Source organism: Chlorocebus sabaeus, chromosome 15, assembly GCF_047675955.1.
Source record: "Chlorocebus sabaeus isolate Y175 chromosome 15, mChlSab1.0.hap1, whole genome shotgun sequence".
In the NCBI taxonomy this organism is placed as follows: domain Eukaryota; kingdom Metazoa; phylum Chordata; class Mammalia; order Primates; family Cercopithecidae; genus Chlorocebus; species Chlorocebus sabaeus.
In genome coordinates, this window is record NC_132918.1 from 10,426,731 (window position 1) to 10,449,352 (window position 22,622).

At 35.7% G+C, this 22,622-nt stretch overlaps 2 protein-coding genes across 11 annotated transcripts in view; one reads left to right on the forward strand and one right to left on the reverse strand.

The window, feature by feature from the left end:
* Window positions 1-14,216, forward strand: part of KCNMB3 (potassium calcium-activated channel subfamily M regulatory beta subunit 3) — a 30,872-nt gene extending 16,656 nt beyond the window's left edge. For 3 of the 4 annotated variants that reach the window (XM_007972041.3, XM_007972042.3, XM_007972044.3), the window contains exons 3-4: window positions 4,329-4,527; window positions 5,741-14,216. In XM_007972041.3, the coding sequence (XP_007970232.3) occupies window positions 4,329-4,527; window positions 5,741-6,139 (598 nt within the window). In that variant the 3' untranslated portion in view covers window positions 6,140-14,216. The remainder of the gene's footprint in view (window positions 1-4,328; window positions 4,528-5,740) is intronic. The other variant, XM_007972043.3, reaches the window with a different exon arrangement.
* PIK3CA (phosphatidylinositol-4,5-bisphosphate 3-kinase catalytic subunit alpha) overlaps window positions 11,919-22,622 on the reverse strand; it is an 88,782-nt gene continuing 78,078 nt past the window's right edge. For all 7 annotated transcript variants that reach the window (XM_007972038.3, XM_073023436.1, XM_037988545.2 and 4 more), the window contains 4 exons: window positions 19,557-19,727; window positions 18,879-18,996; window positions 18,619-18,770; window positions 11,919-14,891 (listed from right to left, as the gene is read on the reverse strand). In XM_007972038.3, coding sequence (XP_007970229.1) covers window positions 14,621-14,891; window positions 18,619-18,770; window positions 18,879-18,996; window positions 19,557-19,727 — 712 coding nt within the window. In that variant the 3' untranslated portion in view covers window positions 11,919-14,620. The remainder of the gene's footprint in view (window positions 14,892-18,618; window positions 18,771-18,878; window positions 18,997-19,556; window positions 19,728-22,622) is intronic.

The window sequence follows — 22,622 nt, forward strand, 5'->3', positions numbered from 1 at the left end:
TCTTGCTCTGTCACGCTGGAGTGCAGTGGTATGATCATAGCTCATTGCAGTCTTGAACTCCTGGGTTCAAGCAATCTTCCCATCTCAGCTTCCTGAGTCAGTGGGATTACAGGTATGAGCTACTGTGCCTGGCTATTCTAGCTTATTTTATTGTAAGAATTCAGTGTATAACACATATAAACACAAACTATGTCTCAATCAACTTTTTATTGGTAAAGCTTCCAGTCAACATTAGGCTATTAGTAGTTAAGGTTTTTTTTTTTTTTTTTTTTTAATGCACGGTCTCACTCTATCACCCAGGCTGAAGTACAGTGGCGCAATCATGGCTCACTGCAGCCTAGACCTCCTGGGCTCAGGCGATCCTCCTGCCTCAGCCTCCCAAGTAGCTGGGACTATAGGTGTGTGCCACCACACTTGGCTAATTTTTAAAGTATTTGTAGAGATGGGGTCCCCCTATGTTGCCCAGGCTGGTCGTGACCTCCTAGGCTCAAGTCATCCTTCCACCTTCGCCTCCCAAAGTGCTGGAATTACAGGTATGAGCCACCTTGCCTGACCAGTAGTTAAGTTTTTGGGGAGTCAAAAGTTACATGCAGATTTTCGACTGCAGGGTTGGGGGTGATGTTGGCATCCCTAAACTCTGAATTGTTCAAGGGTCAACTTTAGTTGCTACTTATTAAGTATATGCTGTATGCTCAGTACATACTATATTTTATCCTACTTAAACCTACAGCAGCCCATGATAGAAGTGCTGAGGCTCAGAAAGGCCAAGTAACTTGCCCAAGTTCACATAGCCAGTAAATAATATGCCTGTCATTCTGACGTAAGACTTGCTTCTTAATACCTAAATGAAGTTTGCTGAAATAAGGGGAATAGGGGTTCCGATTAGGGAAGGGGAGGAGCTATTTAATTTTGTAGGATGGCCCATACAACATATGGTACTTTGGGGCCAGATCAGTTCAGGGTAAAAGGAAGGCAAGGGGTGCTCTTTGGACAGTGCTTTATTTTTGAACAGCCCCCACTTTTGTTTTTGACAGCCAAAGAGCAACAGAAGGCCCAGGGGGAGTAGAAGAGGAAGGCCTAGGAGTTCAGTGAGGGAAAGGGGTCATAAAAAGAGAGTGGCCTACTTCTGTTATTTATGATTCATCTCCTGCCATTCCTAGGTTACCATTGTTAGGGGAAAGATATAGAGGTCACCATTTACTATAGCATACAGTGCCACTATTGGAAGAATTCCAGAAGAACCTTCTCTCTGGTATTAGCACTAGGAGAAGTTGTGCTGCTCCTGATCAACCAGCTTACTTTCATTTAATGGACACCAGGAATCTTGTATCTGGTTATATTTCCTTCATTGCTTTGGCTGCTAGGAAGCCCAGAGGCAAATTTGTAGCTCAGTTCTCATAACTACAAGGGATCTTATGGTCTGCAGGTTACATGTTTGTACCTCACTTTTTTTTAAACTTTTTTTTTTTTTTCCGAGATGGGATATCACTATGTTGTCCAGGCTAGTCTCAAACTCCTAGGCTCAAGCGATTCTCCTGTCTTGGCTGTACCTCACTTCTGACTTCATTCTGTCTTTTTTTCCTCTTTTTCATTTACTCCTTTCCCCCTCATCCTTTATATATATATATATATCTGCATTACATGTCTATACAATGTGATTGAATGTTTGAATGTATGGGAATGTTGAGTAAATGTGCATGTGTGTGCACAGGCAGATCAGATTATTTTTAAAAATGTGACATATTTGGGAGATGGCTTGAGGGTACCTTCTGCAAGCTGGTACCAAACTGTTGCTCATAATTTTCACTTTTCTAAGCATTCCTGGAAATTATTTGGTTAAATTAAGTGAGTGCCTAAGAGTGGTGAGTTCTAATCTCTCTCAACTTACGTCTTGTGCCATCTCAGAGAGTGGGTTTGTTCCATAAAGGGTGGTATTAAGTTAAAAAGGCCTGGGTAGCTCATACCTATCCTACTCCCTCAGCCTCTCATCTCTCAGTCAAATGATGAATTTTGTCACAGCTGTAGCCAAATACACACCCGATGCTATTGAAGGAACATTACTCATTTTTGAGCCCTGAATACATCCCTGGTTCCACCTGAAAGGCTCTGACTGGGGCCTTGTGCATAGGACAGCATCTCCTACTCTATTTTGGAGCTTTCTAAAATCTTCAAGGAAAATTCAAATCATACTCAGTTCAGTACTTGGTCAAGATTTAGAGAGCTCAAGTTCTAACAGATAAAAAGGTAACTCTAAATTATTATTTCAAGATGCCCAGTTAAAATAAGTATATAAATTAATTTAGTGAAAAAGCAGACCAGTGCTAAATCTATGAAAGAATCTTATTTTCCATTTTTGTATTTTCACTTGCCCAATATTTTTTCTTAGGCCACATCTAGTGATTTTGATACCCCGGACCTTGAGGTTATGTTAAACGGCATGGCGTGTCTCAAGTTTGTTGTATTAATAAGGGAGAATGATTATTTTGGTCAAAGAGATTAATGAGAGTGCATTATGAACCTAGCTAAATATTGCCTTTAAAACATTCTTACTTTTTTTTTTTTTTTTTTTTATTGGGGGGGGGGGTAGGACAGAGTCTGGCTCTGTTGCCCAGGCTGGAGTGCAGTGGCACAATCTTGGCTCACTGCAACCTCTGCCTCCCGGGTTTAAGCAATTCTCCTGCCTCAGCCTCCCGAGTATCTGGGATTACAGGTGCCCGCCACCACACCCAGCTAATTTTTGTATTTTCAGTGAAGATGTGGTTTTGCCATGTTGGCCAGGCTAGTCTCAAACTCCTGGCCTCAAGTGATCTGCCCACCTCGGCCTCCCAAAGTGCTGGGATTATAGGCATGAGCCACTGTGCCTGGCCCTGCTTTTCAAACATTCTGACTTTAGAGCTTGCTAATCTGACTTATTATGTTTAAGGAAGCAGTAAGTAAACACAGGGGTCCCCCTACATGTGAGTGTGAGGGTATATGAAGAGCCGGTCCCATACATTAAATCAAAACATTTCCTCTTCCCCTCGTTTACTTTGTCTTGGACTTGTTTTCAAATTATTTCATACATATACACATGTCCTTTCTTTTCAACATCACCACAAGATCTTCATGGCAGGAATTTTGTTTGTAATTTCTCATAGCACCTAGGATGTTTTGCATATGTAGTACGTGTGAAAATTCTCAAGAAATTTTTTTCAAGTAGCATTTAATTCAGGCCAGGAGTGGTGGCTCACGCCTGTAATCCCAGCACTTTGGGAGGCCAAGGCGGGAGGATCACGAGGTCAGGAGTTCAAGACCAGCCTGGCCAATGTGGTGAAACCCCATCTCTACTAAAAATACAAAAAATTAGCTGGGCATGGTGGTGCACACCTGTAATCCCAGCTACTCAGGAGGCTGAGGCAAGAGAATCACTTGAAACCAGAAGGTGGAGGTTGCAGTGAGCCGAGATCGTGCCATTCCAGCCTGGGCAACAAGAGCGAAACTCCGTCCCCACCTCCAAAAAAAAAAAATATATATAATTCAGTACAGCACTTACTGAACATCTACTCAGTGAGAGGCATTCTGTTTCATGCTTTGAGGAACATACAGATGAATTGGACGTAGCTCCTGACCTCAAGGAACTTAACTGATAGCAAAAATATTGTAAGTATTCTACGAGAGATTCCACGTATGATTTGCACTTGCCTCTTTAGAAGTAGTGGGTATGCGGAATTGTACCTTGTTGCTAGAAATTGTGTAGGCTATGTTGACCAACGGCCCTGTAGTTGGACTCCTTCCAAAGGCACATTTTCATCAGGACAAGCCAGTGCATCTTGAGATGATGAAGCATGAGATGATGAGATTCCTGAGTGAGTGTGAATCTTGGTGGTTACAGTATTATAGTAATGCTAATACTGTTTACAGTGTGCTTCTCCAAATACCTGCATCTTAAATACTATTGAATATAAAGATTCCTGGGCCTCAAGTCAGACCTACCAAACCAGAATCTCTGGAATGAAGCGCTGGAATCCACAGTTTAACACATTCTTCATTCTAACAAACTCACAGGTGATTCTGAAGTTTGAAAACCATTGTTACAGTGAGAAATATGCCAGTAGAATCATCAGAAGTGAGGTGGAACTTGGGACTTCGCGGCTCTTTACCCCAACTCTTTGTCTTCTGTGCTCCCTGATTATTAAGTGCCTGCTGTAAGGATCCTGTGCCATCTCAAAATACACAAATGCCTTGTACACGGATGCCTTGGGCATTGTGTACATAAGCTCATAACCACACTGAAATGTAGAACGAAATTTTCTAGTAAGTGAAAAACATTTATTTTTTTCAAATTGAAGTGCTCAGAGAGAAGAATCGACCTGCACTGCCATCCACACAGATATCATGGACCACTGGCTGGACTGTGCCTTCACCTGTGGTGTACACTGCCGCGGTCAGGGGAAGTACCAGTGTCTTCAGGTGTTGGTGAACCTCACCCATTCAGGTCAGAAAGCTCTCCTACATTATAATGAAGAGGCTGTCCAGATAAATCCCAAGGTATTGTAAAGTTTAAAGAGTTCTTATGACAGCAACCCTTCCCTGCCAGACTGTCCCTAGCAGGGTACATAAATAACCCAGGGCTGTCTTTAGGGATAGATCTGGTTTTTTTTTTGTTTTTTTTTTTGTTTTTTTTAGTAAGTATTTTTATAGTGATCAAATCAGGATAAATGAAGCTTTCTTCTTGGTGGAGAAATGGGGTATATAGAAAGGAGATAAATTATTCCAATTTCACAATTTGGTGTCTGGAATTTATAGGCTAAGCCAATGAGTAGTCATTTGTGGGGAGTGTTTCTTTTGGAGATTCCACTCCCCATCATATCAAAATGCTACAATGTACTCACAGTCTCCCTTGAATCAAGCGAGTAATTTTTCTTATCAAATAAATGTAAAGATGATCATTTTTAATAAATTACACAATGGGTTCATATGATTTAACAAATTATAGAAATGATCCCTGAAAGTATAGTCTTTCATATGATTTAAAATTTATATTTATACCTAACTATAAAAAGTTGAGTTGTGTTAGATTAGTTGACATGTTACACTTTATTGTCTTTAAGCATCAATTTCAATCTGATGACTTTTGTTTTCTGTTTTGGATGCAATGATTTTTAACATTTCAAACATTTTGTAGGCCTTTAGCACAGTACCTCAAGTACCTAATGGATATGGTAATAAACCTCAAGCTTTTTTGAAAAAAGTCTCCACTGGTTCTGTCTCTCAGGAACCAAAGTCCAGGTGGGGCTCCCTCTCTGTGAGTCTAGAGCAAAAGCCTCCATGTGCTTTTCTTCAGGGTAATATTTTGCTACAGGAGATCAAGACAGAGACAACAGAGACATTACTGGGTGTTGAAAGTTCATAGGCTCAATACATTTTTGTTCAATGGACAAATGGATTCATACTGTCCAAGAGACCAAGAACCTGCATGTGGGGAGGAGTCATATTCCTTATGAAGTTGGTCACTGACTCTCCTGCAATGTCATATAAACTAAGAATTCCCTTCCACATCCTTGCTTAATGACTGGAAATGGCCATTTCACTGTGGCCCTCCAATCAACCCTTTCCCATGAGCTATGTAATATTTTACCACCTTCTAAGATTGAAACTGCCCACTAATAACTTCAACCTGAAGCTATTTCATAATAAAAACTGTTAAGTATTTGGTATTGGTGACAATGCCTTTATCTTTTTCCCTCCTCCATATTCCTAGTGCTTTTACACACTTAAGTGCCACCAAGATAGAAATGATTTGCTCAACAGTGCTCTGGACATAAAGGAATTCTTCAATCACAAAAATGGAACCCCCTTTTCATGCTTCTACAGTCCAGACAGCCAATCTGAAGATGTCATTCTTATAAAAAAGTATGACCAAATGGCTATCTTCCACTGTTTATTTTGGCCTTCACTGACTCTGCTAGGTGGTGCCCTGATTGTTGGCATGGTGAGATTAACACAACATCTGTCCTTACTGTGTGAAAAATATAGCACTGTAGTCAGAGATGAGGTAGGTGGAAAATTACTGTATATAGAACAGCATCAGTTCAAACTGTGGAGTATGAGGAGGAGCAAAGGAAGGAGCAGAGAAATCTTAAGACTGTGGCCAAATTAAAGTGCTGGCCTTCAGATGTCTGTGATTTCTGCAACTGAGGACCTAATTATGCCTGTCTGCAAACTAACAATGTAAAAGGTAATAATTAAAGTTAAGTATCATATTTTCATGTGGGAAAAAAATTTAAAAACCTCATTTTGTATTCTATTTTTTTCTATAAATACATACAAATTCACTATCTTTTCTAATCCCAATCTCTTTCCAAATGAGCTAAGGAAGCACTTTTTTTTCCCGTGTAGCAAAATGAGTTCAAGATATTCTTTACCTAATTTCAGCTCTAGCTAGAACCAGTCAATATGGAAATAAACAATGACGGTATCTAACCTACTGAACACTGAACCATCAGCCTAACTATGCAATATAGTCACACTAAAATATTTTTCATAAAAAAGTTCTTAACAGTTTGTTCACTATACGAAGATAAAAATCTGGTAGAAAACTTAAGAAAACATGGACCTAACATATTAATTATAGTTTTTTTCTTTTCTTTTTCCTTTTTGAGATGGAATTTTGCTCTTGTTGCCCAGCCTGGAGCGCAGTGATGTGATCTGGGCTCACTGCGACCTCTGCCTCCTGGGTTCAAGCAGTTCTCCTGCTTCAGCCTCCCAGGTAGCTGGGATTACAGGCGTGTGCCACCCGCCAGCTAATTTTTGTATTTTTAGCATAGACAGGGTTTCACCATGTTGGTCAGGCTGGTCTTGCCTGACCTCAGGTGATTTGCCCGCCTCAGCCTCCCAAAGTGCTGGGATTACAGGCATGAGCCACTGCACCCAGCCTTGGTTTGTTCTTTACCAGTCTACACAGCAGAGGAAAGCTGCTGCCTAGAAAATTCACTGAGTTTAGAGTTACTAGTATTTAACCTTGGCATGTACCATGTAATTTTTCTTTCAGTAACATTTTTCTAGTTAATTATGCTTTTCATAAGCTCATTTCACTCTGTGCACTTTCTGGTGGGAAAAATGGGCCAGAAATATGAAGAAGCTATACTGGATTTCAACATTCATCTCAGATGATCCACATCGTACTAGGTTGGTGCAAAAGTAATTCCAGTTTTTGCTGTTACTTTTAATGGAGAAAAACTGCAATTACTTTTGCATCAACCTAATAGCAAAGTCCCACAAGTTTAGTCAACAATTGTCTGTACTTTAATTGATGAATCAACCATGGTTATTAAATGATGTCATAAGGCTCTCAACAAATGCTTTCCAGATTGATTATGCCGAATCTATGCGTGGAAAAGAGAGTTTGGTCTGATTTTCCAAAGTGCCTCCAAGTATCTTTAAAATTTTATTATACTAAAAAATCTTAAATTATGGACAGTAGAATGAGACATTTGAAGCTACTTTTATATGTAGATATAATAAAAAAACCTGATTCTACGTCAGTTTAATGCCTTTTAGCAATTTCAAGACACACATTACTAATTCAGCTGAATAGAGCAATATTGACTTGATTAGTAATGAATAATCTTGGTGTTTTCCTCTTTCAAGTGTGCAGTGGTGCAAAGAACATGTATCTCAGATTAGGATTTCTTTGACTTTGTAGGTCATAATTACAACTTTGGGCAAATCAGCTAACCGGTCTAAACCTCTCTTTTCTCATCTATAAAATGGGGATAACCTGTTCTTTCACGCAGTTATTTTATAGAATAAGCAAAGTAGGGCATGTGAAACACTTTAGCATAGCTTCTAGCATCTAGTAGGGGCACTCAAAATGTTAGATAATTTATTAAAAAATCTGCTGGGTTGTAACATTCAGTGAGCCTTGGTACTTTTCATTGGACAGCTGGTATAGAGGCTAGGGATAGGGCAGTTCATTTTCCCTGCCCCCCACCCCAGTTCTCTTGGCTGACTGTGATATGCATTTAAGGCCCAGAACCTGCTGTTTAAAAGGTTGTGGTAAACTATTTTGTATACCAAAGACTTCTCTGTAATAAAATATATACATACACATGAATATTGTATATGCATGCACATTTTAAATCATTCTGCAAATTGAGATTCTATACTTAAGGGCACATCCCTATTCCATTTCTTTGTAAATTTGACTTCTACCTAACAATATGCAATTATTGGGATTTTTTTTTCCCTAAAAATTCAAAACTGCTAATTTAAAATGTAAAGTGTGTGTTTCAATTACCAGTTTTCTATTTAGATAGGAGCTACCTGATTCATTCCAGCAAAGAGAGAGATTATCCCTGGAGAACAAAGTCAATTCAAAATTATTTAAACCATTTGGCAAATAAATAAAATTTAAGTAATTATTTGCTTAATTGCTTTACTAAGTTGTTAATGCCTATGTGCATTAACATGTGTGGTCAAAGCCCACAGTTAACTTTTGCAATGTTTATGAGAACTGAAAGCAAAACCAGTTTGCCTCTGGCCTAACTTCATTTCTAGGTTCTGATCTTCAAATGACTTGGAAAAAGTCCACTTACCTATTACATATACGTACATACATTCATACATATATGTATATACATATATTTCTTAAAAGCATATAATTCTTTATGCTTAAAGGAAGTAAATATTTAAACATACATTTCTTTAATATTCATCACTTTACTGGGGCAGAAAAATTGGCTTTTAAGGTATAATAGTTTCAGATTTTCAATCAAGTATTCTTAGTCATTACTGAAAAGAACTCAAATTCAGCTAAATTTTGATTATTAGCAGCACTGGCTTTTCAAAAGGAATGGCAAAAGAATTATCACAGTTTTTTGCTTATATAGTACACTAAGGATTGTTTGGACACAAGTCAAAGTAATTTTTCTTTTTTTTTTTAATAAACAGCGTGATGTTACAGACTGCAGAGTTAAAGAAAAGCAGACATTGACAGTTTCTGATGAGCACAAACAGTAAGTGCAGTCACAGGCCACACTTCTTGCTAGAAACAGCAAGACTGGGAAGAGGTCTTAAATTTAGTGGTACTGTTATTATTCTATATTCTCAATATAATAACACATGCATCTTGCTGTGTCAAATGCTTTTTGGGCCATCATTAAAAGGACATTAAAAACGTTTTTTTTCCTAATGAATGCAGTATACCACAGGACTTCAATTCATTGAATGACAAAATATAGAGAAATAAACTTGCTACAATTAATGGGGCCAAAAGGGTGGTTCGAATTTCTTCCAGGTGAACATTTGACATGTTAGTAGTCTTCTTTTGGTAGTGCCACATTCCCCAAAGTATTAAAGTGTTATGCTCCAAAAGGGTATATTCTTTTAGATTTTATTCAACCCAATTAGGTCTGAAGACTGAATCACACTGAAACCATCAACTTCATTTGAAACTTGGGTTCCATAGCCAAAAACACTTTTGAAATCAGATGAAGGCCAAGTTCTCCAACCACTCTTAGGAACATAAATTACATCGAACAAGGGACTTTTAAAAGTGAAATAAAAACAAAATTAAATAAAAATGAAATAAATAGATAACGATTTTGGAAATTCATACTAGAATTAAGTTTAGTCTAATTATATTTTAATATGAAACAATGAAAGTTTTCTGCCTCCTTGCTAACCTAGAAAAACTGACAAAAATAAGATAACCTAAAAGTGTACACGGTTCTTGGCATAACCACAAAATTATTGTAGTGACAGATTAAATAGGTTGCAGATAATTCATAGACTTTAACTGGCTAACAAAATATATTTTGAAACCTTTTCTGTACTTACCTACATGAGGAGTGGAGTATACTGTTGGTAGAAAAATCATTTATCTAACTACTATATATGCACAAGGGACTAATTTTTTTTCTCCACTAAAACTCTTATATGTAGTTGTGTAAAAATTAAGTCAGAAAATTTCCTCATGGCTCACACCTGTCACTTTATGCTAACTAGCAAGGCTGGAATATTAACATACCTAAAATCAAGCAAAATAAATGGCACTGCACTAATAAAAAGGAGGTGCAAAACCTTAAGTGGAATACATGAATGAAGTAAGTTTATTTAAAGACTAACATCCCAACTTGGGAAACTCCTAATAAATTCTAAACTCTTCAGAATTATAGAACCTTGATATTTCTTTACACCTTTTATAAAAGATGCCTTTTGACTAGGGCTAAGCAAGCAGTGTGTATACAGACAGAATTGTGTGCAAGTATACACACACCAAATGCACTAATAATGAAGAAAAGAGAACAAAATGAATATCAAACGCCGAATTCGGGAACCTCCTCGAACTATTGCTTTTTTCAAATGGCTGGACCAACGATTAAACTTCAGCCAAGTTTTTTTCTTAAGGTCTTCCATATCATTGAAAACAACGCATGCCAACTCTGACTTTATAAATCTAAAATTCAGTGATCTGCACAATTTCTGAGCCTGAAGTATTGAATTGTGACTCATCTATTTTTCCCCCATTTTCCTTCTGAGGTAGAGTTACCAATCCAATTTTATCACGACCATAGATATTTTGAGCTAAACCCCATAATCTTTTCATAGAGTAAAAATAATTTTTATGAAAAAAGAAAACAGGCTTCCCAGGCCATGGCACATAGATATATTTACAATTTTTAATGTAATAATTAAAAATGGTATTGAGTTTGTATTTTAAAAAACAGCCCAGCTGTATTATTCTGTCACCAAGAATTATTAATTGAGGATGCTGTCAATGCTGAATTTTATAGTTCAGCTTCACAATCCCATCCATGATGAAGAGTTAATTCTCTTACGGTATACAATATACTCTCACAACTTTCAGCCTTCTCTTAGACATGCCCCAAATGAGCAGGATGGATATAAAGAATGTAATTCATTCAAACAACTCCTCCCTGTTCTGCCCCCTCCCCTCACATTCTCGTCTTCTCAAAAACATCTGAAGTATGAAAGTTGTCTTTAAATAGTAAAAGCACCACAGTCTATTAACACCACATATTATCTTTAAACTTAAATATTTTAGTGATGTCTTGGACATCAAAATAATTTCTTAAGGTGGACTCTGAGTATGTGGGTCCAGCCCAGGTCTGCAGTTTATGCAGACACAGAAAAAAGAGGAACTTTAAATATTCAGAAAAAGTTAACAGGCTAGCTTTAAAATACTGCTGGAAATTAAATTTCTTCAGAGTTGGCAAGCATGGGCTATTGATCAAAATATGAATTAAGCGGATTTACATCAAGAAAAAAATAAATCCATGTTATGTGCTGTGAAATTTCCATGATGCCTTTCAAATAGGCTGCTCACAATTTTTTTTTAGAATTCCAAATCACTCGATTTTTTGATGGAAAAAAGAATACAGATGGACTGTGTTTTACCTATGTGAAAATCACCAATCCATTTAAAATAAAATCCAAGAGGGCATATACAGTCTAATCAAGTCATCATTTTCCTGGTTAATAAGAACTACACTTTACACAAAATACTTTATCAGCAGCTGTTTTCATCAAAAAAATCAATAGTTTCACAGTTGAAAAAGTTACACATTAAAATATTTTACAATTCATTATATATTCACCAGGTTCCCATTTTCTAATAGGCTTTTAATATAAAGCAGAATAGAAGGGAAAAATCTCAAAGTTGATTACTTTGACACTAAGTTTTACATAGGACACTAAGAACCACAAAAACCTTAGGTTCTGTTGTAAAATAGCAACCAAATTCCATTCTTCTTTTAAAAATCCAATTAGAAACATCTTTTTTAAAAAAACAAATTCCACAATAAATAACAGATTTCAAATAAACAGTAGTCTAAAAATCTTCAAAATAAATGGTTTTGTATAGCTGAGAATATGGTAGAAAGTGAAAGCATAATTTTCGAACAGTCATTTCTTACTACAGTGTGTTTAAAATTATTTTTATTGTTTTCTTTAGACTTCTCAAAACAATTATTCAAGGAAATATTTCTTAAGTGGCCCAATAAAACTGCAGAGCCAACATTCAGTTACACCATATTCAAGGACAAGGATAGTCAGCTATAGATAGGAACTGTCTAAACCGTGGGAACTGATCTCTGATACTGAAGTACCCAGAAGTGGCTACATTATCACTGACTTGAAACAGATCTTAGTCACCCATGTAGCATTTAATTCAATGTTTGGTTCTTTGCCTCATTTCTTTCTTAGGTCACAATCTATAGTCTTTATAGAATTTGTCTACATTTCTTCTAATATAATTTGGTTGTAATAACTTTTGAAAAGAAATGTAAATGATGAAATCGGCCATATGGTTTGTGCATGTTAATAGTGGAGAGGTTCTGGGAGAAGGAGGGGAGACAAGTATCTGGACTGATGTGATAAAAATGTAAAAAATGGTATAAATTTTGTGCAAGGAGGCTCAAGGCATTTTTGGCACTCGGGTAAAACACAGTTCTCTGTTAAATCTTCAGTTTCTACCATCAAAGTTTCAGATTTGTACCATTTTACTGAGTTTTCCTATAATTTAACCCTGATATTGAAAAGGCTGGGATGTTAGTATCAACTGCCTATATCTAAACAACACAAAATGTTAATAAGTTTTAATAAGTTATGAAATCTTCTATAACTGCAAAATAATCTTTCTGGTTGCCTGCTTAAAACAGAGTTTAAATTCTGCTTAACTACTGCAAGACAGTTTGCAGAAGTAAGTTCCCTTAATCTTCAAATTTATTTTTCTTGTTGGCAATATTATATACATGCTTTAGTGAAATACCTAAATTTCCAATAATTATGCCCTTTAAGGGATCTAAAATAGCCAGATATTAAGAGTATTGGTATTAGAGTCCCTTGTTCACTACTCAAGACTTCAACTATAGGTAACAGATTTCATAAATGAATATTTTTAAAGTGATGCTGTTTTACTACAGTATACAATGTTCACTCTTTATAAAGCTGTTTTCCAATAATATGCCTAATATAAAAAACTGTCAATAATTATTGCACTTTTTTCATGTGGCACCTGAACATCTAAAGCTAATTTCCTAGGACATTAATCATTCATTTCAAATACAGAGTAAAATATCAGATTCTAGAATGATGACTAGCAGTAGCCTCTACATCTTGGGTTAATGTTTTTCAAAATGTTTAAGATATGTCCTGTGCTCAAATAGTATTTAATAAAGTTGGAGAGTGAACTCTGACTACTTGGGAATGAGACATGATCTTAAAATGGTTTAATGTTCTGCTTTGGAGATATGGATAAATAGTTTAAAAAGGTAAAAATTTCATGGTTTCTATTCCCCCATATTTTAAAGTATCATTCATGAGTATACTTCAGTAAAGGGGTTTAAGGAATCAGGAAGATAGTCTAAATTGTGTTAATTTTGGTAACTAATTTCATATGATTGAGACATTCTCAACTACAAAAGAGAATGGAAGACGGGGGATTCACATAAGAAATAAAAGGAAAGATGAAGTTTTATGTTTTCCTTAAGTAGTTATACACTGGGTATTGGCATAAATGGGATAGTGCCTGAGCCTCATCTACAGACCAAGAAGAAAGCTGACCATGCTGCTATGAACAATAAAAAATTTGGGGTGCAAAACAATGCATGACTATGGGACAGATCATGTAAATAAAGAATATATATTAATGATAGTTTCTATAATATAAATAGCCTTTAATAAAAAAAATAATCTTTTTAATAACATTAATACTTCTATTTTCTGGAAAACATGCATGAAAAATGTATTCAGTTCAACTGCAAAAGGAGAAAAAAATCAACTTAAGGTGAATACTGTACAATTCTGGAATAAGAACTATTCCTGTTCATTCTTAGAATATGATTTTTTTTTTTTTTTTTTTTTTTAAACTCTGTGGGAGCCCAGAATTTCCCTGGGAAATAAAATCCTTTAAATACTGTCCAGAAAAAAAAAAAATACCACCTTATAACAGGTCTCATTTGTGACTGCTTCCAAAACTGCAGATAAGACCTCAAATCATCAAAAGGTTTGATTTATTAAAAAGAAAAAGTCTCTGGTGAAATCTCAAGAGTCCCTTCCACCCCAAGCATTTTTCTTCATTAAACAAGGAGTCAAAAACCCACTTCAAACTATAAATTGAACAGCAATGGAAAAATAAGAAATTTTCATTCTTTTCCAATCTTAATGTAATTTAACATAAACTCCAGTTTACTTACACCTAAAGCAATAACAGCTTTTGTTGTGTCCACATTTCAAAACATAGAACATTTGCAAGACAAAAAAAAACCATCATTTTTCCTTCTCCATCATTTCTATATATTTTGGGGATTTTTGTTTTGTTTTGTTTTTTAAAAAAAGATACAAACAATCTTCAAAGTTTACCTTTTTGGACTTAAGGCATAACATGAAATTGCGCATTATTCTAAAGCTTAATTGTGAAATGAACTAGTTTAAGTGCTATCAAACCCTGTTTGCGTTTACATTAAATTATATAGTATTTTATTTCTGTTCTTGCTGTAAATTCTAATGCTGTTCATGGATTGTGCAATTCCTATGCAATCGGTCTTTGCCTGCTGACAGTTATTAACAGTGCAGTGTGGAATCCAGAGAGTGAGCTTTCATTTTCTCAGTTATCTTTTCAGTTCAATGCATGCTGTTTAATTGTGTGGAAGATCCAATCCATTTTTGTTGTCCAGCCACCATGATGTGCATCATTCATTTGTTTCATGAAATATTCCAAAGCCTCTTGCTCAGTTTTATCTAAGGCTAGGGTCTTTCGAATGTATGCAATGTCATCAAAAGATTGTAGTTCTGGCATTCCAGAGCCAAGCATCATTGAGAAAAGATTTATGAAGAGATTGGCATGCTGTCGAATAGCTAGATAAGCCTTGTAACACATCTCCTGAAACCTATAAGTAATAAGAACAGTTTGGTTAGTATGGAGCAAATGATGTTAATACCTTCAGGTCTTTGCTCAAATGTCACACAATTAGAGAGGCTTTCGTAGACAAAGCTATAAAAAATAGCATTCCTCTCTCACTTACCTTACCAACATCTTTTGATTCCCTTTAGCCCACCAGAATATAAACTTCATGAGAATAAAGACTTTTTAAAAACTGCTTTATTACCAGCACCTACAACAATGCCTGGCATGTCAGCAGTTTAATAAGTATTAAATGTATGAATTGGTCCATACTAAATCCTTTTGTGCTTAAGCTAGAGTCAGGACTGAGTTATAGACAAAGCAGAATTTTATAGAAGGTTGTAAAAAGTACTTTAAAGTCTGATATAGTCTAATGAGATACCATAAGGTGAGTTATGAATAAACAAGGTGATTATGGTTGATGGACTTTCATCAAATTGTATGAGCAAAAAATGTTGTATTAAGCACTATACATTATTTATCAATATAGAGGTGGAGTCCAACTATTTAAAGCTTAGTAAATAAAAAACATTTAATGTATTATGAAGTTTAAGGGTTACTTTTTTTTTTAGACCTTAATTAGCTCAACAAATTAAATTGTATTCCCTTTCCATCTTCCTTCACAGCGTCACACAAATAAACACAAAAAAATAAAAATATTAAAATAGTTTGTCACTCAACAAAGTAGGCATAGAAGGGACTTACCTCAAAATAATAAAAGTCATATGACAAACCCACGGCCAATATCATACTGAATGTGGGGAAAAGCTGAAAGCACTCCCCCTGAGAACTAGAACAAGACAAGGAAGCCCACATTGGCATCCAAATTGGAAAAGAAGAAGTCAAACTATCACTGTTTACCAATGACATAATCATATACCTAGAAAACCCCAGAGTTCTCCAAAAGACTCCTAGATTTCAGCTGGGTGTGGTGGCTCACTCCTATAATCCCAGCACTTTGGGAGGCCGAGGCGGGAGGATCACCTGAGGTCAGGAGTTCAAGACCAACCTGGCCAACAAAGTGAAACCCCCATCTCAACTAAAAAATACAAAAATTAGCTGAGCATGGTGGTGCACGCCTGCTACTTGGAAAGCTGAGGCAGGAGAATTGCTTAAACCCAGGAGGTGGAGGTTGTAGTGAGCTGAGATTGCGCCACTGCACTCTAGCCTGGGCGACAGAGCAAGACTCTTCGTCTCTCTCTCTCTCAAAAAAAAAAAAAAAAAAAAAAAATGACTCCTAGATTTGATAAATGAATTCAGTAAAGTCTCAGGTTACAAAATCACTGTACACAAATCAGTAGCACTGCTATACACACCACCACCAACCAAGCTGAGAATCAAATTAAGAACACAAGCCCTTTTAGCTTCAAAAAAATACCTAGGAATATACCTAACCAAGGGGGTATCTTTCCTATTCAAGGAAAACTACAAAACACTGCCAACATCATTTTTCACAGAATTAGAAAAAAAATCCTAAAATTCATATAAAATCCACCAAAAAGAGTCTGAATAGCCAAAGCAAGGCTAAGCAAAAAGAATAAATCTGGAGGCATCACATTACTGGACTTCAAATTATACTAGAAAACTATAATTACCAAAACAGCAGATACACACAAAAGTAGACACATAGACCAATGGAACAGAATGGAGAACCCAGAAATAAAGCCAAAAACTTACAACCAACTGATCTTAGACATACAAAAACACAAATTGGAGAAAGGACATCCTATTTAATAAATGGTGCTGGGAAAACCACCTAGCCACATGTAAAAGCATGAAACTGGATCCCTGTCTCTCACCTTATATAAAAATCAACTCAAGATGGATCCAAGACTTAAATCTAAGACCTGAAACCATAAAAATCCTAGAAGATAAACTAGGAAAAACTCTTTTGGACACTGGCCTAGGCAAATAATGAATGACTAAGACCCCAAAAGCAAATACGACAAAAACAAACAAAATAAATGGGACCTAATTAAACTAAAAAGCCTTTGCATAACAAAAGAAATAATCATCAAAGTAAATAGATAACCCATAGAATGGGAGAAAATATTCGCAAACTATGCATCCAACAAAGGACTAATTTCCAGAATCTATAAGGAACTCAAATCAGCAAGAAACAAAGAATCCCATCAAAAAGTGGGTTAAAGCCGGGCGCAGTGGCTCAAGCCTATAATCCTAGTACTTAGGGAGGCTAAGGCGGGTGGATCACCTGAGGTCAGGAATTCAAGACCAGACTGACCAACATGGTGAAACTCCGTCTCTACTAAAAATACAAAAATTAGCCGTGCGTGGTGGCGTGTGCCTGTAGTTCCAGCTATTTGGGAGGCTGAGGCAGGAGAATCGCTTGAACCCAGGAGGTAGAGGTTGCAGTGAGCTGAGATCATGCCATTGTACTCCAGCCTGGGCGACAGAGTGAGACTCCGTCTCAAAACAAAAACAAAAATGAAAACAAAAAAAGTGGGCTAAGGACATGAATAGACAATTCTCAAAAGAAGATATGTAACAACATGAAAACATGAAAAAAATGCTCAACAACATTAATCATCAGGGAAATGCTGATGATTTCCCTGATGATTAATGATATACCACCTTACTCCTGCAAGAATTGCTGTAATTAAAAAGTCAAAAAACAACAGATGTTGACATGGATGTGGTGAAAGGGAACGCTTATACACTCCTGGTGGGAATGTAAATTAGTACAGCCTCTATGGAAAACAGTATGGAGATTTCTTAAAGAACTAAACGTAGATCTACCATTTGGTCCAGCAATCCCTCTACCCAGAGGAAAAGAAGTCATTATATCAAAAAGGCATCTGCATGCATATCGTATGTTTATTGCAGCACAATTCACAATTGCAAAGATATGAAACCAACATAAGTACCCACTGACCAATGAGTGGAAAAGAAAGTGTACATTTACACCACGGAATACTACTACACCACAGAAAAGAATGAAATAATGTCCTTTGCAGCAACTGGGATGGAGCTGGAGCCCAGGAATGGAATACCTGAAAATACACTATGTTCTCACTTGTAAGTGGGAGCTAAGCTATGGGTACACAAAGGCGTACGGACTGATATAATGGACGATGGAGACTCAGAAGGGAGAAGATGGGAAGAATGGTAAGGGATAAAAAAGTACATATTGGGGGCAAAGCACACTACTTGGGTTACAGGTGCGCTAAAATCTCAGACTTCACCACTATTTAATTCATCCATGTAACCAAAAACCACGTGTACCCCAAAAGCTATTGAAATAAAATAAAATAAAAAACAAACAAAAAATAGTTTTTGTTAAAATGGTAAAATAACTTCTTTTATTTTATTTATTTTGATACAGGGTCTCACTCTGTTGCCCAGGTTGGAGTACAGTGGCGTGATCATGGCTCACTGCAACCTCAACCTCCTGGCCTCAAGTGATCCTCCCATCTCAGCCTCCTGACTAGCTGGGACTACCGTGCATGCCACCATGCCTGGCTATTTTTAAAATTTTTTTTGTAGACATGAGTTCTCACTGTGTTACCCAGGCTGGTTTCAACTGCTGAGCTCAAATGATCCTCCAGCCTCGGCCTCCCAAAGAGTGGGATTACAGGCATGAACTGCCACACCCAGCCAACATTTATTATTTTGAAATTGCTTGAAAAATATTGATTGTTTCTAAGAGAGCAGCCAGAACTCTTTGTTTTGTGTTTTTAATTTCTCGAGCTCACCTCTCAAATTCTCTTGTCTTTGTGCATTCTTGGGCTCCTTTACTAATCACTATTAAGAAATCCTGTGTCAAAACAAATGGCACACGTTCTCGTTTATAACCAAATTTTTTCTTCTTGTGATCCAAAAAGTGTCCAAAATCTATATGAAACAGCTTTCAAAAATAAGAAATTATGTTATAGTTTGACATATGCAGATACAAAATGTCTTGAATTAATAAATTAAGAACACCAAAAACATTTTAAACAGAGAAAACGATTACTTGTCCATCGTCTTTCACCATGATGTTACTATTGTGACGATCTCCAATTCCCAGAATGAAGGTAGCGACACAATATCCAGCACATGAACGTGTAAACAGGTCAATGGCTGCATCATATCTACAAAGAAGAAGTAAACACCTCATGAGTAGTATGGAAATATAGAGTGCTTCAGGCCAACTTGAGAAAAAAGGGTACAAGCGTCTATTTAAACAATGAAAACAATCACTAACAGGGAATAAGGTAATTATGTCCAAAGATTTTGAGACTGTGAAGTTTTCATGGGTTTCTAAGGAAATTTCCAGATGTTCCCTGACCAAAGCGTAATTCTTATTATAGTGAAAAAATACCATCTCATTAAAATTATTTTTTTCTAATCATTTTAACAATGAATTAGAAATAAAATTTTGAATGTGCAATGTTCATTTGTTTAAAAAGAATAAGCAGTAACAATACATTTTAGATAATACATAAAATGAATGTTTAAAATTTTACCAAATCAAAAGTAATTATAATCATTTAAATCCATTAATGTCAAATATTTCAAAGGCTGAGCATAGTTTTTTCCATAGAAAGTACAATTGTTTTCTCTGGTCTAAGTCAGAGGAATACACAAACACTGACAGACTCATCTAACAAAAACTTAGACTAACATAGGAAGAAAGAATAATACAACTCACATTTCTCCTTTGTTCTTGTCTTTGAGCCACTGATGTAGAGTGTGGCTGTTGAACTGCAGTGCACCTTTCAAGCCGCCTTTGCACTGAATTTGCATAATAGTGTGAGAATTTCGCACCACCTCAATAAGTCCCACACAGTCACCGATTGACAGACAACCATAAGGTAACATTCTGAAAGAGGAGCAACACATTTACAATTAAATGATGGAATTTTAAAATAGCAAATATTTTAATAGGCCAAAACATGAGTATTTTATTAGTAAATTTGTCATGCATGACCTTTACTGCCTTTCCCCAATTTTAATTTTCTTTTTTATGGTGTGATAAATATACTCCTGGAATAATCCTCAAAATTACCTGTCATCATTTATTATAACCTTCAACTGAGAAAGTGCTGAACTTTTATCAGAAAAGCATTAAGAAAATTATTGTGGCAATTAAAATTTTACATTTATGACTTTAAAAATATGGGTGAATTTAAAGATGTTTAATTGACATCGAAATAAAACTATAGGGCAGGAGATCTCAAATTTTTGGTCTCAGGACTCCTTTACACTTGTAGAAATTACTGAGGACTCCAAAGAGCTTTTAGTTATGTGAATTACAACTACTGATATTAGAAATTGAAATAGGGAAAATAACAATTTTAAAAATTTACTAATTCATTTAAAAGCAACAAACCATGACATGTTAATATAAATAACGTATTTCATGAAACAAAAAAATGCATTTAAAAAATGTAGTGAGAAGAGTGACATTCTTTCACATTTAAACATTTTTTTAAATGTCTGGTTTCATAGTACACAGCTGGATTCTCATATATGCTTTTGTATGCAATCTAATGCAATGTTTTAATTGAAGTATATAAAGAAAATCTGGCCTCACAAAGATAGGTAGGTAGAAAAAGGAGTATTATAATAGACTTTTCAGATAATTGTGGTATTTTTCTTTGATACTATTCCAAAACTTGGTAAGTTTCTTAAGTTGCAATATGTAATCTAAAACCATATCAATAAACTTTTCATACTCAGTTACATTAAAATCAATTTGTCTTTCTTGCCTTTTAATGGATCTTTTACCCATACATGATTTTATAGTATCCTGCGCATGGCCATTTGTAGATGTTCCAAATGTTGATACTTTTCATTATACCATACTGAAAACCACAATTGTTAATATTACCAAGAATCTCATTAGAAAGATGTTAAGTTTAGGGACTCTATTAGGTTCAGTGGCAGATACTGAAAATTAGAATTTTCAAAATTCTAAGTTTGAATTTCTAATGAAATTTTTGTTGCAAGCTTGAATTTTACCATTGGCAACAAATACTGTCACAGTTGTTTTCGTCAAAGAGACAGGCACATATTGTTCATTTTTAAGAAAATGTCTGCCAAATATCCATGTCTGAATAACCATAGCTTGCCTACTAGTTTAAAAATCGTGTTCCATCAAAACAGCAGCTAGTTCAGCTCACAACTCAAATAATCTCACAAATGTTTCCCTTTGATACAACCATAATACTTGGGGATGTGACACAAATGCTTTTTAGGATACCTCTCATTTATTCACATAGAAAATTAAATAGGACATGTAGTCAAGGGTGCAGATGTGAGGATTTAAAGAGACAATGAAAAAAAGCACCTAACATTCAGATTGACACGTGAGTATCCAAAGTTTGGTTTTCCTTGCTCTGTTCTTCTCATAAGCTACTTTCCACTCTTTCCACTTTTCCTTTACTTCTTAAATTCCTAATACAGTCTATACTTATTTTCATTTTCTTACTTAATTCCTTGTAGCCTAGCTTCTACACCTACCATTCTAGTGAGTAAACTCTTAAAGATAATCATGAGTCATTAAATCCAAGTGCTTTTTCACAGACCTCATTCTTTTAAACCCCTTGAAGCCCTTGGCCCTACAAATTGTCAATCACTTCCTCCAGTACTCCTACTTCTTTTGATGACTTCTCTTACACAATCTTTTCTTCTACCTGCCCTGGTAAATAGGGAAATTTCTTAAGGTTGTACTCCTGCTCATTCTTTCTTATTTTATGTTTTTATCACTGTTGAACATGCTCATAGTTCAAAGAATTCAATTGCCTTCCAAGTCCTGTTATTAAAAAAAAAAAGCAGGGTTAAAATTAACCCGATTATGAATTATAGTTCTGCCAAGTATAAATAAAAATGCTGTTATGATTTTACTTAAATAATTTTAATCTCAAGTTAAACTTGAAATAAAATTTTTACTTACATTTACTTCAGTTAAAAAATATTCAGAAAATATAAGACTAAAAAACCAATTCTAATCATTAACTTCAGAATCTTTTTTGCAAAGTCACTAATTTACAATTAATGTAATTAACTAGGGTTACATAGTTACCTCCTTTACTCTTTCTTGGCTCTACAATCTTTTTTACAGTCTATTCCTTTGGGGGACGTGGTAGTAGTGGAATGTGGATCTCTCACGACACAGGAAATAATACCAAAAAATGAAATTAGATTCATATAACCTTAACCGTCTTTGGAAAGCAGCAGGGGTTAGGCAATGTATCACGAGTTACGAATCTGAAGTTGATAACAGTTTTGTGCCTTAGCATATCACTTGAAATGTCCACTTTCTTCTTTCCAATACAAAGGTACTACTATTTGTCACTGACACATTTTTGTATACTAGCTACTCTTAAAATTTATAAGAGGCAAACAAATAAGCCCTTGTCTGGTGTTACCTGCAATTCCTACTAAATGTACCCTGTTGTCACAGCTAGACTTGACTCTATGTCCACTTATAGGCCAAAGTACTTTGGAGAGAGTGGGCTTTGCCTGAATGACTATGGATTTGCAAAAAGACAAGTAAGATAAGGAAGAACATTTTAGAAGCAACAATGACTAGGAGAAGATGAAGCACAACAGAAAACTTGGTGATAATACTGATATTGTGGAAAGTTGGGTAGAAACCAACAGACTGGTAAAAACTCTAAGATTAGCTGGTTGCATAATTTTGCTGAAAAACTGATTCCAGTATTTGAGGATTTATACAACTTTAGAATTAGAAAATTTCTATTATGAAACT